At 42.3% G+C, this 17,192-nt stretch overlaps 3 protein-coding genes across 4 annotated transcripts in view; 1 reads left to right on the top strand and 2 right to left on the bottom strand.

The window, feature by feature from the left end:
• The window catches only part of ino80 (INO80 complex ATPase subunit), a 41,584-nt gene extending 41,039 nt beyond the window's left edge, over positions 1-545 (bottom strand). For both annotated transcript variants that reach the window (XM_083934370.1, XM_083934371.1), the window contains exon 1: positions 487-545. The gene's annotated coding sequence lies outside the window, so the exon portion shown is untranslated. The remainder of the gene's footprint in view (positions 1-486) is intronic.
• A 1,848-nt stretch (positions 546-2,393) lies between these two features.
• On the bottom strand, positions 2,394-7,997 carry vps18 (VPS18 core subunit of CORVET and HOPS complexes). Its single transcript, XM_083933739.1, has 9 exons — positions 7,633-7,997; positions 7,372-7,513; positions 7,086-7,177; positions 6,382-6,632; positions 5,709-6,062; positions 4,306-5,568; positions 3,941-4,150; positions 3,425-3,661; positions 2,394-3,185 (listed from the first exon to the last, which is right to left on the bottom strand). The coding sequence occupies exons 1-9, from the start codon at positions 7,733-7,735 to the stop codon at positions 2,889-2,891; spliced, it is 2,949 nt and encodes a 982-aa protein (XP_083789865.1). The 5' UTR covers positions 7,736-7,997; the 3' UTR covers positions 2,394-2,888.
• A 1,613-nt stretch (positions 7,998-9,610) lies between these two features.
• On the top strand, positions 9,611-13,218 carry rhov (ras homolog family member V). The gene is made up of 3 exons (XM_083933542.1): positions 9,611-9,934; positions 10,193-10,251; positions 11,359-13,218. The coding sequence occupies exons 1-3, from the start codon at positions 9,730-9,732 to the stop codon at positions 11,803-11,805; spliced, it is 711 nt and encodes a 236-aa protein (XP_083789668.1). The 5' UTR covers positions 9,611-9,729; the 3' UTR covers positions 11,806-13,218.
• Positions 13,219-17,192: the final 3,974 nt, after the last annotated feature.

The raw sequence follows: 17,192 nt of genomic DNA, 5'->3' as shown, positions 1-17,192 counted from the left end.
GGTAAAGGGTCACTGTGCTTGTATACACACACTGGCCGCTTACTGGTATAAGTAAGCCACATCAAATATATGACATAGCGTCGGTGTGTGTTTCCCTAAACCTCTACTAGCCTTTGTCACGACTATGCTACCTCTTGTCTACTGTAGCGTTTCATTTAGCTTCTGAACGACTGACACACGTCCCTTAACGCCGCTAATATGAAGCATTCAAATCGGCCCTGTCTCTTTAAGGACACCACCTCCCCGCCTAAACAATGTATTAAGATATGATATTGGTTTTAATGGTGGTTCTTAAACAAGGGTAGTCGCGGTGCGGCGACAGCAAAGGCCCGCCGCCCGCGCCTCTCGTACCCTTACTGCGGACACGAGCGGGGGACTCGGTTGCCTGGTGAACAGAAATGATCCCCATGTTTTAATTCTTTCTCCCTCCCGGCCATCTTCCCCCCATTGCTCCTTCGCCATAACAACCACCATGGAGTCTCTCACCTCGGCCCCGTGTCCCCCCTTTTCCGTCTCTCTCTCCGCTGCTGCCAACTCTCGGTTCTCTGACTCCAAAATGGCGGTTGGAGGCGCCGAGCGAGTCTGTGAGCTTTGAGTCGGCAGCAGCAGCAGAGAGGCGGCCACTTTCTGTTACTGAGAGAGCAGAGACACGACGCCATGGCGAGGGTACAGCAAGGAGCAGGCTGTTTAATCAATCACAGAGAGAGGGACGCTCGTTCATCGACGTCTCCGGTGACTTGACTGTAACAACACATCCCAGCGGTGTTTGTCTCTAATTTCGCGAGGTTGACGTTTATTGTATGTGTCGTTTTGGGCCGTGTTTGCGCGACTAATGCAAAAGCATCGATAAATTTCCGATGTTGATTAGTAGCGTCTGCTCTCTGCGAAGATTACCGAGCTACGTCTGACGTCATCAGACGGGAACTCCGTTTTTAGGTTTGTTCAGGCAAACTTAAAAAAAATGAATTTGTTATTTCCCATTATGAATATAATTTAGTAATAAATACTATACTTAGTGGAGTCCTTCAACTGATGAAGTGTCACTCTGAGAGACAAGGACTGCAGGTTTTGGGACCCCCTTTTGTTAATTAAATAAATATTAAAAGTCACACATGTACTAATAAACATATAAGAAATTACTTCTATGGGAAAAGGAAAATCACTCCACAGGGCAAAGTCTTATTTTTCTATTATCCATTGGGGAAAAAACATGACTTCTACCGTATACATTTGTTATCCCCAATAAATTGAAAGAATTACATTATAAAATATTGCACAATGTTTACCCCACTAATAAATTAGTTTCAAGGTTTTCAGATGTGGACAACAAATGTGAATTTTGTAAGATTAAAGAAACTATTATGCATTTATACTGGGAGTGTCAGTATACTTTGGATTTCTGGAAAAAAGTTGAGAGCCCTTTTAACATTCAGAACAATCATCTCATTAAACTGTGAGCAAAATATGTAATTTTCTGCTATGAAAACAAAACAATACAGTGGATTGTCAACTTGAAAACTTCATATCCATAAAACTAAATTCTCCAAATCTCGGACAAATTTTATTCCCTTCAAAATTGAATTTCAGAATTATTTTGAGTCTATCCAAATTATTTATAATAAGAAATGTACTTATACCGCTGATACATTACAAGATACATATACATTTTTCTACTTTTAATTTATTTGTATGTTTTTAGTTTCGCTTTATTTGTTTTATTCTATGCCCTTTTATTTTATTGTGTATCTAAAGACTCTTACTTGTGTCATTAAAATTTAAACTTGTAATGTTTACTGAAAGGAAAATTGACCGCCTTATGTATACATTCTTTTCTTTGTCAATTACAATGCAAAATTGTTCTGCTATGTTTGTATTCCATTTGTGAAAATATGCAAATAAAGTTCAGGCAGTTGGGATACCCAGGGTGAAATTTGTTAATTATAAAATGATCCTCTGATGTCAAGTGTTGACAGTGAACTCAGTTAGACACATTTATTTTTATGTGTAAATGTGTTTACGTTCACTGTCACCTGTAGTGTTAATAATGATTATGTGATACACACAAAATGTTCATCATGCAGATGGCAAACAATGGTTGCTGTCACAGTGGCCTGAACTCACATCTTACATACTTTTCCTGTAAGTATGGTCTTGTTTTGTTTGTTTTTTCCACTCCTCCAGAGAGCTGTCGATGCCCTCCTCTGGAACAGTTATGAACAGCTGATAGTTGAACTAATTTGTTAAATATTTATTACATTTAAACAACCCGAACAATCATTCCATCTGCGCTGCCAAGCTTTAATGCGCCACAATTAAATCAAGAAACAGCAAATGTATGAAAAACAGTTTGATCATCATTTGCCCCACATTAACAGTAACATACACACAGAGCTGTAGAGTGGAGTGGCTGAACTGAGCCAAGGAGTCGCAGATATTGTCTAAGTGCAGGTTATGTTTCCAATAGACAAATCAAGTGCATAACGTAATGTCGTTAATAGATGTATAGTGCAGTTAAATCTGATTCTAGCTTTTCATTTCCTTTTTTTCTGACCATCATAATCAGAGGTTCAGGCACATTGTATGCACTGGACAGCCTCGGCAATATTTTACAGCATCACATCATCTTGTATCACTGCCCACAATGTCCACCTTTTACTACACGCTGCCATACACAGGTCTTTAAATAAGCTTCAAATACAGTCAACAAAGTAAGTGTATTCTGTATCGAACAGCTAAAGCTGATACAGTTTCCAGCAGTAGGCACTACAAACAGGCGATCAGGTGAATGTCTGTATCCACTGAATGGGTCGGTCCTGCGGATGGCGCCGTTTCATTGACATGTGAGATGGAGGGCTGTCATGTCTTTCCACATTGAGAGGAGGCCTCATTCATAGCCAGCTGGATTTCTCCTCCTCAAATTTCTGTGGATCAATGAAGGGCTTGTCGATGGACTTGATCATCAGTTCGCCGCAGTACACGCATTCTGACGCAATGATGTCGTCCATGTCAGATTTTATCTGCTCACGGCTTGTGCCTGCATTGCCCTTTCCCAGACTCGAGGTGTCCCCTTCGTCCTTGGGCGCCGCACGCTGGCGTGACTTGGAGGATTGTGTGGTTGCGGCCAGCTTTTTCTGCAGCTCCTCCAGACGACTCTGCTTATAAACGGTCAGGTGAGGGGTCACCTCCTAGAGGGTAAATGAATAAAAATGAGTTAAATCAATTATGACTACAGAAAAGCTGTATAGGCATCTATCAAATGAATCGTTTAAATTAAGTTTCAAATATAATAAGACAGTCACAAGACAAGAACATATTAATTTGTGATATAAATACTAGAATAAGTCATTTTTAAAAAACATATTATGTCTGCAGTGGCACATACTGACACTGAAAAAGCAGCTTGGGATCAGCTTCGGAAAGTTACCTGAAACAGGCAGTCATAGTGGAACATGTGTCCACATAGGAACAGATAGAACTGCCTGTTGAGCAATGGGAAGTCACAAGAAGCACACTTTTCTTGGGAGTCAACAACGCCATATTTGTTCCTCATTTCCTGGATGTCTTCTCTGATGCGTTTAGCGCTTTCCGTGGCCTCCTCCATTTCCTGCTTCAGCTCCTCGATGTGCTGGTTGTACTCCTCCAGGGAGCTGCAGATGGCCTCCTGAGAAACCAGAACAAAGAGGGGGTAAAGTGCATTAGTTTTGGCAATAAACTATATTTGTATGTCAACCATACATGGATCATACTTTAAATCCATCATTACTTAATGACTGAAATGGAATTGAATACATAACATCAATAAAGTGATTGGAAGCGACACCCAGATTCACCTCCACAGTCAATGAAATGGATTAAGAAAAGCTAGTGTAAATGTATGATTTATTTGATTGCGTTTCTTATTTATATTAAAAAACAAGGCAGGAAATACTTTGTTACAGACCTTAAAATGGTCAATGGTGACAAAGTCTGGGAAGAAGGGCAGGATGTCTTCAATTTTGAGCAGGTTACAGCTGGACAGACAGTTCATGGCTTTCTTCACATCCTTCTCCTCCTGCACTACATGCCGGGCGATCTTCAGCCAAAGCTTTTTCCTCAGCTCCTCGTCATCTTCGGGCAGGTCTGCACACGACTTGGCCAAGTCTACATCTACCTACGGACAATAAATACATCGCAAGTGATGAAAGGAATTTTTGACGGTTATCTGGAGAAATAATTATACACAGTTACAAAAATACATGGTTCCATTGTTGCATGATCTGAATATGTTTTATGGCTGAATAGTATTTATTTACATGCTAAACTTACTTGTAAAGCAAGATCCACCGCCTCCTCATACAGTTCCATAATCTTATAAACCAGGACACAGGCCCGGAGGTAGCCATTTTCTGCACACAGCCTGAGGGCGTACTTCAAGTCGTAGTGGATCTCTGAGGCGTGCGTACCTGCCTGCTCCAGATACCACAGCAGAGAGTCCGGCTTGTACTTGGCGTAGAGCGACAGCAGGTAGTTGTGGATGGCCTCCTCTGTCACAGTCAGCTCGTACACACAGAACTCCATGTAGCGGATGGTTTCACTGATCTGCTGGGTGCTGCCCATCTGGCTGTAGTTCATCAGAGCTGGGATGAGCTTCTTGGGGTCCAGCCGCTTGCCCATCTGAATCCAGGCATCTACCACTTTTTTGGGAATGTGCTGCATGAGGACGGGGGAGAACTTGTAAAAAAGCTTTTGATCACAGTGCTTGGAGAGCACATCCAGAGCGGCGCTGTAGTCGTCATGTTGGCAATAGTGGGATATCACCCTCTCATAGTCCTGCATGACGACTGAGAAGTACACCATGTCATCTACGTTGCCATGGCTCGCCAGCAGGTCATAGATGGTGCTGCGGTTGTTATACAGGCACTCCTTATTCTTGGAGCTGTTGAGGAATTGACGAAACTCATCACGGGTCTCCTGGAAGATGGCGCTGTTACCGTCACTCTCCAGCTGGCCGAGTCGGTTCAGATAGAGCTCAGACAGCCAAGTGACGAGCAAGGTGATCTGCGTTCTCTCACTCTGTTTCAAATTACTCAGTTTCTTCAGTAAGAACTCCTTTAGAGCTTCCTCTTGTTTGGCTTCGATGAACTTGAGTGCTATCTCTTCAAAGTAGTTCTGTGTCAGCGCATAGCACTTGGCGCTCTCAAGGTATCGCTTGTTCTGGAAGCAGTGCTCAGCCTCCTTGGCCAGAACCATGTCCATGCACTCAGGGCGGTCGCGACAGTACTCTTTGGCCAGGTCAAACTTAGTCATGCTCATGTACATCTGCCACACGTCTCTAGCTTCGCGCTGAATGTGGTACCGGAAAACCGCCCTCTCAGTGTAGATCCACACCAACCCACCAACTGGGTCCTTGATCATCTTCTTAAGAGTGCCAAATTTATCTGGGAACACATCCTCGTATACCACCTGTCCATTCAGTGTGCAGATGGCCTTAACTCGGTCATGGAGCAGCAGCAGGAAGTGGAACTGTGTCAGCACAATGGAGATGGGCTTGTTGAGACTAAGGTCAATGTCCGGGGTGTACTCCCATACCTGTTTGATTCAGAAAGAGAAAATATGAAGTATGTGAAACATAACGATGAAGAGAACAAAGGTGAATGTGGAGAGGGTAGAAGTAAACATTATTCAGAGATGCATTACAAACAAACATTCTAACAAACAAAGACATTTACCTGCACGTCGCTCAGCAGGGAATCCGGCCGGACATAGTCCAGCTGACCATAGAGAACTCCATTACCCATCATCCAGGCGAACGCTTTAGGTGAGGTCCGGAGCTTCGAGGTGTAGAAGGTGATCTCGCTGTAGCCCATGTTGGCTGGGAACTCCTGGAAACTAGGTAGCAGGTCCTGGTTCTGGCTGAAGATGGAGCTGAAGCCCTGCTGCTCCGACCCCTCTGCCACCTTACCCACAAACTGGAACAGGCGTTTGCGGGTGGTGGCTATGATGAAGTACTTGTTCTCCAGGCCCCGCTCGACCTCCAGGCAGCAGACTGGTGCAGGCTTCCCATCCTCCTCCAGGGAATGGACCTGTCTCAAGAGGACAATACAGTGTTATAGTTCCACACCAAGAGGAAGAAACAAAAATGCCTAGGTCATATTGGGTTGAAGCAAGAAACAATTTGTATATCATTAGAGTTGTCCAGGAGGAATTGTGTCTTGAATTAAACATTGTATGAATTTAAAAATGCTCTATGCCTGAAATTAGGGCTGGGCGATAGTTACTGTACATATGATCATTTATCGTCTTTTATTGGAATGGTGTGTACATATACATTACACATTATACAAATTATATAAATAACATATGTAAAGACCACAAATAAGGGATGACCACACGTGCTCTGACCTGTCTGAAGTATTGATCTGGATTGGTGTTGAACAGGCTGCCCTCAGTTGCAGAGATCTCTGCCTCAAAAATGATGCCTTGACTGGTGCCAACCAAGATGGGACCTGTGTTGGTCTCATTGCCCAGAAGCTTGTTCCAGCCCACGCTCTCGATGAGGTGGCCTCTCCAGCGGGACAGACTGCGCACCTTCTGCGTGTTCCTGTTGAGGTACAGACACTCACTGGTGCTTAGGCAGATCAGCAGATGGGAGCCTGCAGAGGGAAATTATGGAGGAGGATAGAGCTGCTGTTAAAAAGACATAATCATGTTACTGCCACAGTAATATTATACATTCTGTAGTAGCATTTCATTTGAGGACGTAAGGTGTTGATGCTGTCTCTGAGACACAAATAATAATAAATAATAAATAACATGATAGAGGACAGAGCATGGAGTCTCATTAAAATAAATTGCAAAGCAGAATCTGAATAAGGTGTTTTGCAGCTTACCTAGGGGAGTTTTTCTCTACCACTGCCCCTCTATTTTGGGCTCTATCCTGTTTTTACTGTACTTACTGCCTCTGGGCTCAATTATAGCGAAACACAACATTTCTTGTATTGTCTTGCTGAACTGTACAGCACTTCGGTCGGCCGATAGTCGTTTAAAATGTGCTCTATAAATAAAGTTTGATTTGATTTTATTTAATTATAGTGTTTTTTCCTCACCTGTGGGGTCCAGGAACAGTCTGTGCACTTTACTTTCATCTTTCCTTCCTAATTCAATCTGATTAGGCTGATCTGGCTTGGCCAAATCTATCCTGTACAGAACAGAACAGAACATGAAACATTAGTATCAGCACCTTGTATCAGTTGTTGTTTAAACAACAAATAACAATTGCAGATGAGTACAAATTACAGTGAACAACAGCCATTAACTCTAACTAATCCAATCAAAACCGTGCAAACACTAGTGACCATTAAGACGGAGCTGATGATGATAAGTGTCACTTGCCTCAGCAGGGTGTCCTTCCCCAGACTCATGCACAGCTGATTGTTGCAGACTGAAAGATGGTTGATCCTCTCTGGGGGCGTGAAATCGATCCTCTGCTTGTTGAATATCGGTTTCTCTTCCTCAAGTCTCACATTCACAAAACCTAACGTTAGGAAGGTACAGCGCAATGTCAGTGAAAGCAACAAAACGTAACAATAACGTTATAGCATCCTTGCATGCAGCAGAACAGACGGGGCATCACCGGGGAGCAGGGCGACCTACCTGAGTGTGTTATCCCGATGTTGGCAGTTGACAAGCGGCTGTGCTGCTGCGCACTTTGCCTGGTGTTTTGCGAGTCCTCGTACTCGTCCAGAATTGAAGCCATGGTTAAATACACCTTATGTCACTACCTGTAAATGAATTCCCTACAGATATAACGATGGGAGAAGAGACAATCCTAGGACGACATGGCTAAACAAGCTAGCTAGCTAACACAACTTCCACCCGCTAAAGGCAAGCGAGCGCTAAAGTTCCTCTCTCCCCAAGCCTCTAAATTCAGAAGAAATATATAGAATATATGATACACTGCGATAAACCTATGAATATATTACATTTCAATCATTTGTGCTGCAACTAGCTTAGGTCCCGACTTCACAACACAGGGTGGACACGGGTAATCAGGTGACACACTGGAGTCATGTGACGACATCTGGTGTAGCAGCGTATCTCTGACGCTGGGGGGCGCAGTTTGCCCAAAGTTAGAGCCCGTGGTTTATTATGGTTGGTTATGAGAAGTGAAGAATTGAATAGTATAGATAACTATTATAAATACACTCATTGTGATACTTTTTGTAGGTAGGCTTTATGTAGGTTATGTTTTTTATTTCCTTCATTATTTTCCTATGCATAATCATGCAATAATCTCATAATGATCTCATACTCATACGTTATATTAACGTACCCAAATCACAGGTGTTATATTAACCCCCCCTTTTTCACTGGACACTTTAACTTGCACACTACCACCTGCACTGGTCATACAAACACACTCACTTATATTTCATGTATATAATTCAGTGCCATATGTTTAGTTTGCTTGTGTTCATGGTTATATTTATGTAGGCACTGTCAAATCAAGTCAAATTCCTTGTAATGAAAATTGCCTGGCAATAAACCTGATTCTGATTCTGATTCTGATTCTGATACATAACTGGACACTTTTCTTCTTTTTTGTCCAATAACTTAATCCACCACTTTAAGTGCACTAATTTAATCTTACTGCTAATTTCTGCCAAACACGGTACAGTCATATATACTTATCCTTTATCTTTCCCTACATTCAACTTATCTGATTTCATTCATTTTATTTTACTTGTATTCTTATCTCTACTTTAAATATTTAACTAGAGTTTATTGTTTACCGTCTATTGTTTACCTTCTATATTTAACCAAGAGTTTCTTGTTTACTGTTTATTGTTTTACTTCCTATATTTATTTAGCGTTAGCGTTTATTATTTATCTTTCACTGTATTTTTTATACCTCCTTATTCTATCTATCTATCTATCTATCTATCTATCTATCTCTCTGTCTTTCTATCTATCTATCTATCTATCTATCTATCTATCCATCTATCTATATATTTGTCTATCTATCTATCTATCTATCTATCAATCTATCTGTCTGTCTGTCTATCTATCTATCCATCTATCTATCTATCTATCTATCTTTCTATCTATCTATCTATCTATCTATCTATCTATCTATCAATCTATCTATCTATCTATCTATCTATCTATCTATCTATCAATCTATCTATCTATCTATCAATCTATCTATCTATCAATCTAATTGTCTGTCTGTCTATAATAATAATAATAAATAACAAAAACATAACAAGACAACATTCATACTGATAAGTAAATTTAACTTAAAATAAAAGAGGCATTGCAATTAAAAAACATAAATACACATAAGTGAGAATCGCATAAACACGACATTTAGGCCTCTTTGTTTATTTATTAGAAATGTATTTAAAAGTAGGTCCTGTTATGTATGTGTGTATGTAGCTATGTCTATGTATGCTGCAGAGATCAACACCGTGCAAATAGTCAGTGCATCTATCTATTTATTCCTTTCTTTCCTTCCTTCCTACCTTTCTTCCTTTCTTTGGTGGGGGTGTCTATGCAAATCACAACCTGTCTGAGCGCAAACTTCCCCGTCCCGCCCCGCACATGTCACCCGTCACTCAGAACAGGATCTGCAGCCTGGGCGCTGTGTGAGGCAGTCCACGGAGCGCACTCTCAGTATCAGTCGTCTCACACAGAGAGCTCAGTAAAGGAGCGGAGTCTGCATTCACAGATTTTAATGCGCGGCTCGTCATGCCACCGAACATGGATTACTTCTACCACGAGTCCCGAGTCCCTTCCGCTTGCGGGCTGACCCGGGAGGATGAGCTGGAGCCCGGGGTCATCAGCTGTATGCTGGTCGGAGACGGAGCCGTCGGGAAGACCAGCATGGTTGTGAGCTACACCTCCAATGGATATCCGGCAGAATACCAACAGACGGGCTTTGACGTTTTCTCCGGTGAGTGATGATCACATATTATTTATTTATTTAGGCTATGAATCAACTTCTTTTATCAAGAGTAAGAATGGCGTTAATTTCCATGAATGACTGTCATTTAATGGGTTTAAGTTAAAATTGCTTTATAATGTGTGCATGCGAGGTAAATGTGTGCGATTTTGATGTTTGAAATATTTGCTGTCCTTGAAATATGTCTGAATTAAAGGGACTAAATTGACAGTGACTCATTGACTGATTCATAATCTTGGTTTCCCACAGGTCAGGTCCAAGTAGAAGGATCCCCAGTTAAAGTGCAGCTTCTGGACACTGCTGGACAGGTGAGACCATAAGTTTGTTTGTTTTTTCAACAGGTAGTCATGTACACAAATCCCACCCTGTTCTTTTTCAGCAGGGTGTTTTTTGTCCTTATTGTAGCAAATCCATCTGTTTTCTGATATGGAGTTCTTTGTGTCAAGTGAAGAGACACACAAATCATAAATAGACCCTTCCCCAGTAGTTAGTATAAGGCATTTAAGCCCTTTTAATGTGTGTAAATTATCAGGAAGAAGTGGACGACAGGGAGGCCGAACGTTGTCCATTAATTCTTGATAATGGACACTTAGTTGGACAATACCCCCACACTATGGATTCTCAGCCAATCAGAATCAAGCTTTGACCCAGATCATGTTCTATAGATTATTTTTATTATTCATTATTTTATTTGTTTAATTATTTTTTTCACAAGTTTCTTTATTACATTTTTTGCAAACAGGCAAAGAAAAGTACAACAGTTGCATACTGTGTCAGAGCGTCTGCTTTAAAGTGAAAAATAAAAATAAAAAAACCCAACATGAACCCCACTACCCCCCCCCCCCAACAACCCACATCAGGCGTAGTCACTGTAAACAACTAGGTAATTACATAACATACAACATAAGTAGATAATTAAGGTACAATGAGACAAGATAGAGTAAAGAACTGTAAATAATAGTAAAAATAAATAAAGTAATTTAAGAGAAAAAAGAACAAAGTAAAAAAAGAGAGAGGGAGGGTCTCCTTCAAAGTATTAGGAAGCATCCTCAGCAGCATCAGGAACAACAGTAAGACGGTTACTAATAAGAGCCAGCAGTGGGTCCCAAGTTTTGTGTGAAAACCTTAACTTCTCTAACTCGAGACATTGTAAAATGTCACATATCCAACTGTTGTGAGTCGGTGGAGAAACATGTTTCCATCTAAGGAGAATGCTGTTCTAAAGATTTTTGTTGTTATTAGAGGTTAACTATGAAGGTACAAACTTCCTTGCTTCAAAGTGACACAATTTCACACTGAATGGTAATAGACTTGTCTTTTCCTGAACCTTTATGGGGTCAAGCTCTCTCATTAATTCCTCCGTCACGTCTGCATTGATGCTAACCTTTGCTCTCTGTCTTCATGTCCCATTCCAGGAGGAGTTTGATGAATTCAGAGCTTTGTCCTACGCCCACACAGACGTCTTCCTCCTGTGCTTCAGCATGGTCAACCCCTCCTCGTTTCACAACATCACCAAGAAGTGGGTTCCAGAGATCCGGGCGTATAACCCGTCCTCGCCCATCATTCTCGTCGGGACTCAGTCGGACCTCTTGCTTGATGTGAACGTCCTCATCAACCTGGACCAGTCTAACGTCAAGCCTATTCCGAGCTCCCGGGCCCGAAGCATGGCGGACAAGATCAGGGCTTCAGATTACGTCGAGTGTTCGTCACTCACGCAAAAGAACTTGAAGGAAGCGTTTGATGCAGCCATCTTTGCCGCCATTAAGAACAAAGCCCGCAAGACCAAGAAGAGGAGGTTTTCCGAGAGGCGCACCAAAGCTTTCTCCCGGTGCAGCTGGAAGAAGTTCTTCTGCTTCATCTGAACTCATGAACAGACTGCTAACCCTGGGGGTTGTGGACGAAAACTTTAATTTATTTAAATCGTTTACTGACGCCAATTGACGCAGATCTGTGGCAGTTTAGCATCCTTTCCCTGTTAAACTTTCGGTTTATTTTACTCCTGGGATGCCAAATGGTGCAAGGGAAAACAATACACGAGCACACTGAGCAGTGGGAACTAACATCTGTGGAGAGAGCAGAGAGGATTCTGGGTCAGTGTCATCAACCAGGGTTGGGTTTCACACTCCAGCGGACAGACTCGGGCAGCAGTGTTGTTTACATTATATTCTAATGTTTGATTGCCACAGTGAATTAAGACTTTAAAGGAACATATCCACTTTCAGCGACAGAGCGAGGGAGAGAGCACAGACATGTAAATGTGGTGAATTTGCATGGTGTGCTTTGCCACCAGCTGCAGCCTTTAATGCAAGCGGGAGAGAAACAGAAAGTGTTATGTACGAGCAGATGGGCGTTAGCTGCATCTCACTTGTGTTCTCGCTGTATGTCTGGCTACTCCAGCCTATTTATATGCAGCAGCTGCAAGTTCAGGTTGCAGTGCGAGGTGCCACATTCTTACCTGTGTGTGTGTGTGAGTGTGTGTGTGTGTGTGTGCGTGTGTGTGTGTGTGTGTGTGTGCGTGCGTGCGTGCGTGCGTGTGTGACTGATCCGTGGCGTTGATCTTAAATCGGTATTGTATCAGAACACAGCAGGATGATTTTATTTGTGACAAAATCAGATACAAATGTGTTTCCTCCGTCTTAATTCTCAGAGCGTCACAGGAACTCGTCTGAAAAAGTCCCCTTGTCTGAGGTGAAAGGTAGCACGGGAGCAGTAACTTTTGTCTTTTTGTTCCTGTCTCCCGTCAATCTGCATCTGTAAAAGCAGGCACCGCAGGAGTCTTGACTTCCACCCTGCTGATCCTCCCACCACCACGACCAGCCAGGCCTTTTTTAATTCGCCCCCTCTTTGTTTACAAGCTCAATACACTCCTTATCTCCTCAATAGCCCAGTGTGTGAGTTAGAGGACGCTACACAGTACCTGCTTCAATGTAAGTGTGAGGTAATACACTTTTCTTTGTGTCTGGGATCAAGAAAGTCAGATATTGTCCTCCAGTGTAACAACATCTGATGGATATACAAGTGTATATAAATGCCCAGAGCCATAATATTATACTTCTTGTGGAAGTTAGATTAATATATATATATTCTGTTTGTTAAAACAGGTCATTTGTTGTGTGTGTGTGTGTGTGTATGAAATATAGATAAGACATGGATTTTAACTGCATTGATATACTCCACATATGTTTTGCTACATTTTGTAACACCGTCACAAACCTTCTCTAACCTGTGTGTCTTGTTTTACATGTGGGAGTGATGTGATGCAAATAAATGAAGTGCAAATTATAGCTTCTGTGTTACGTGTATTTTTAGAATGGCTTGCGTGCAATGTCATGGCCACGCAATTCACGACCGATCCCTTATCAACGAGTCTGATAGTAGCAGCTGCTCTACATTCAGGGAAGAGTTGGGGTTTTCTTAAATAATAAAAAAAAAAAAAGCTCAGAGCACCGTTCTCTGCAGGGAGTCTGGATCACCCTCATCAGCACTACTTTTCCTGAACCATCTCTCGGTGCAAGGATATGCTAAGTGACCTCCAGCTGTGCTTCGGCTCGACCGATTGTAATGCAATCCACATGACTGCTGATGGGGTTTGGCAGTGCCATGCTGTGACTGATGGCTGTGGCCGACTCTGAAAGGGCCAGAGACACGGGGGAGTGATTGAGTCAAATTCACTGATTGAGAGAAACAATAGCAGTTATCACAACAATGGAGTGTGCACAGTGTCCATGAAACTTGACAACATCATTGACATTTGGCTGCATTATAAGGGACTGCTGCAGCGAACTGAAGGGAACATGACAGCGAGAGAGAGAGAGAGAGAGAGAGATAAAGAGGGGTTACAAAACACTTGTGGGGCTGACAGCTCTGCAGCGCATTTGTTCGAAGCAGGTTGGCTGAGTCACGGATGAGTGAGAGGATTAAAAAACACTGACGCATAGCGATATATGAGCAATCTGTTTGCCATTAGTCAGTGTGCCGTCCATCACGCAGCCATATGTCAGGGTTGTGTTTGAACGGCTGTTATCAATGGGTTAAAGTGCGACATCCCTCGTCTCGGCCCATTGACCTCATACGGAGAGGTCACGGTGTTGAGCCAGTATTTTGTCATCCAACACTGCCGATGACGCAATTTGACCAATGATGAACTTTGATTTGACCCTCAGGGACCAGTTGGTGCCACCATGTTGGTTTGGAAAGTTTGATTCATTTCCATTCGAAGAGGGATATCAAAAGTATATAAGGATTTAAAGCTGCTCTCTCGCCCCATATCATAAAAAGTAGTATTTCCATGCCTTTCTTTGATCAGAAAGCAGATCCAGGTGCTATGTAAATACTGTGAAAGTATCAAAACCCTCAATCCACAGAGAAATGCACACAGTCCGTATTCAGAAACTGTGCTTTTAAACGAGCCGTCTTGACTTGTGATTTCACAACTATACAATATAAAGGTTTTTACCCAGAGATTCTGCAACAGGGCCACAATAAAGTATTGCCTTTTATTAATAACCAATGAACACCACTTTGTCGCTTTTAGACCTGCCTGTGGGTCGACTTCTGAATCACGTCGTTCCATCCTGCCAACTGTCCTTTTCAAAGAGACGTCGTTGGGCGACTGCCTCCGTTGCCGGCTCAGAGGCGCAGCAGATTTGTTCCTCCATTCCATCTCTGTGCCTTTTACACAGATGACGTGGTGTGATAAAGGCATAACAGACCCGCAGCGAACAGGCAGTGTGAAAGGGGCTACAGTCATTCCCCGGCTGCAGTGAGTATTTTTTTAAATCTGAATTTGTCAGAATAACCCTGTGAGTAATCGGCATGGAAAGCATAGACTGTATAGGTCTGTTCTCTCAACTTGATCCAATCGTCCTCGCCTACAGGAGTCGCCATCTTGTCAGACTTGGACTCCTCCTACCAAAAAAGGGCATGTATGTGACGTTGGGGGGGAGGGAGATACGTCCATCTGGCTGATGAATACCTCTGAGGGGAAGTGAGGGCCAGCGGCTAGCTGTCACTCAAGAGGAAAAACTAAACTTTAACCTCCGGAAAAAAAAAAAAAAAAACTAGCCTGGTACAAAAACAATTCACCCCCCTCAGTGTTGTCATGGATATATGACATAAACATACATACTAGAAGGGTTTTTTGTACCAGGCCTTAAATCGGTTTAATTATGCTGTGAAAACGGCCTGTTTAACATGGGGGTCAATGAGAAATTGATCTATTATGAAACCTGCTCCTAGTGGCCACTCGGAAAACTGCAGTTTTTGGCACTTCCTTATTGGATCAACCAGGAAATCGCTGTTGTGGGGGCTTGATGGAAAGGCGTCTTGCCTCAGTTGATTAGAGGGCTCAGAAGGAGTCGGGAGAACACTGTGAAACATGATCACTGTTGATGAAAAGGTGTTCTGCAGAAAATGAGGGACGTTCAGCTTTTGTGTGATGGCAGGTGAAGGTCAGTAGCACTGCGGTTATCAGGCTAACATCTTGAAAAGGCAGCAGCCCCGGGTCAAAGCAGACAACGCGAGTTCTTTGAGAAACACATTCAAATGTCATGTCTTATTTATGACTGTTGGGTTAAGGGTTAGGGTTCCACTCAATCGGTTTTCCATTCAGAGATAAACCAAACGGTTTGCCATTATGGAAAATGTCCTATCTTCAACGCATGTGGTTATGCACTCACACATGATGCAGACACAGAGACTTACACATACAGGTTGTGCAGTCATAGTACACTCATTGAGCAATCGCGAAGGCCGCGTTCGACAGGTTTTAGGTTCCCAGGAGTTCAGTGAACTGTTCCTCCTCCTCTCTTTCTCTTCTCATGGTTAGTCATCTATTTTTCTCATCTCGACACAGGGCTGGTTCTCCTCCCAGGATCCCCTGTTTTTAACGATTGTGTCAGGAGTAGTCAACCACCTCTTCCTCTGGCTCAGCGCCAGTTTCACTCTCGCTGGGTTTCACTGTAGTCGAAGATTGGCAAGGAGGCCTGGGAATCAGCAGGTGCACAGACAGGTCCGCCTGGCCGACGACAAAGCCCATTGGCTCACGACTGCTGCTTCTCGGTCATCCAAATTGGCAGTTTGAACATTTGGAGAAGACTTGGCAGAGTCTCTTTCACACACCAAAAAAACCTCTCTGTTTTGATTGTTTATGCTATTGTTGTATTTCCCCCTTTACTGGCAGAGTGTGTGTTTCTGAGATTCTGTTACAGGTGTGTGTATGTGACACACATTAATTCATAATTAAGATCAAAGGCAGACATGACAAAACAAACGTTATGTTTATTTTGCCATTAACTGATTAGCAACTTAATCATTTTCCCAACAGAGCTGAAAATATTGCGGCTAAAATGTTAATTGCATATTATATTTTTCATGTTTTTCACTCATATGGTTCACTTTCATAAAACAAAAAACAAAGGCCAACTGTCAGTCACATGCATTGTGCAAGTCTCGTGCTTGAAAAATAAAAGGAAAAAAAGAGACTCCCATTATTTCTGTCAAAACATAAACTGTCAGTTTCGGTGTCAAGCGAAGCCAGTGAGAATTGTCCCAGTTCCTGACTGTGACTGTGCCTGGAGGCAACAACGATCATTTCTGTACCACAATCAACAACTTTAGTGCACCTTCATAAATCTGCTGCACTCATCTGTACAGCTGAAAGACAGGGGGGGTTAATATGCAAACAGCCACCTCGCAAACCTGTAGTGGAATATAAATACTAGTACTAAATTTGAGGTACTACTATCGTCTCTCAGAGGCAAATATCAAAACTAAATTTGCCTGACAGCTTAAGTGCTTTTCTAGTTTTTTATTTTTTCCATTCCCTTCCTGTCCACTGAAAACCATATATCTCCAGATTTGTTCATTTTGACTTCTTGAGATAAATAAACTCTTTAAAACTGATCTTGGATCAGCTGGAAAATGCATTACCACAAAGCTGAAAGGTTGTTTTTCTGACACCATAAAAAAGAACATATGGTGTGATCTTTCAGAAAAAAAAGATGAATTGCTGTAGATTAAACTACCCAACAGCTAATGAAGTTAAAATTAGTGTAACCTTGAGTTTGTGTCAGCAGTAAAATGCAACACACACATTAGTGCAGCAGTAATATTAATCCAGAAACATCATATATGATGATAAAACACTGACAGGTGACGATTTACTGCTAATGATTCACTTTGAGTACATTTGGCTGACAATACTTAGGTACTTTTTAAGGTTTTAAATGCAGGACTTTTACTTTTAGTG

The sequence above is a fragment of the Echiichthys vipera genome, assembly GCF_963691815.1.
Source record: "Echiichthys vipera genome assembly, chromosome: 19".
Taxonomy (NCBI): Eukaryota; Metazoa; Chordata; class Actinopteri; order Perciformes; family Trachinidae; genus Echiichthys; species Echiichthys vipera.
Note: the sequence above shows the minus strand (reverse complement) of the source record. Positions and strands in the feature narration are given on the sequence as shown.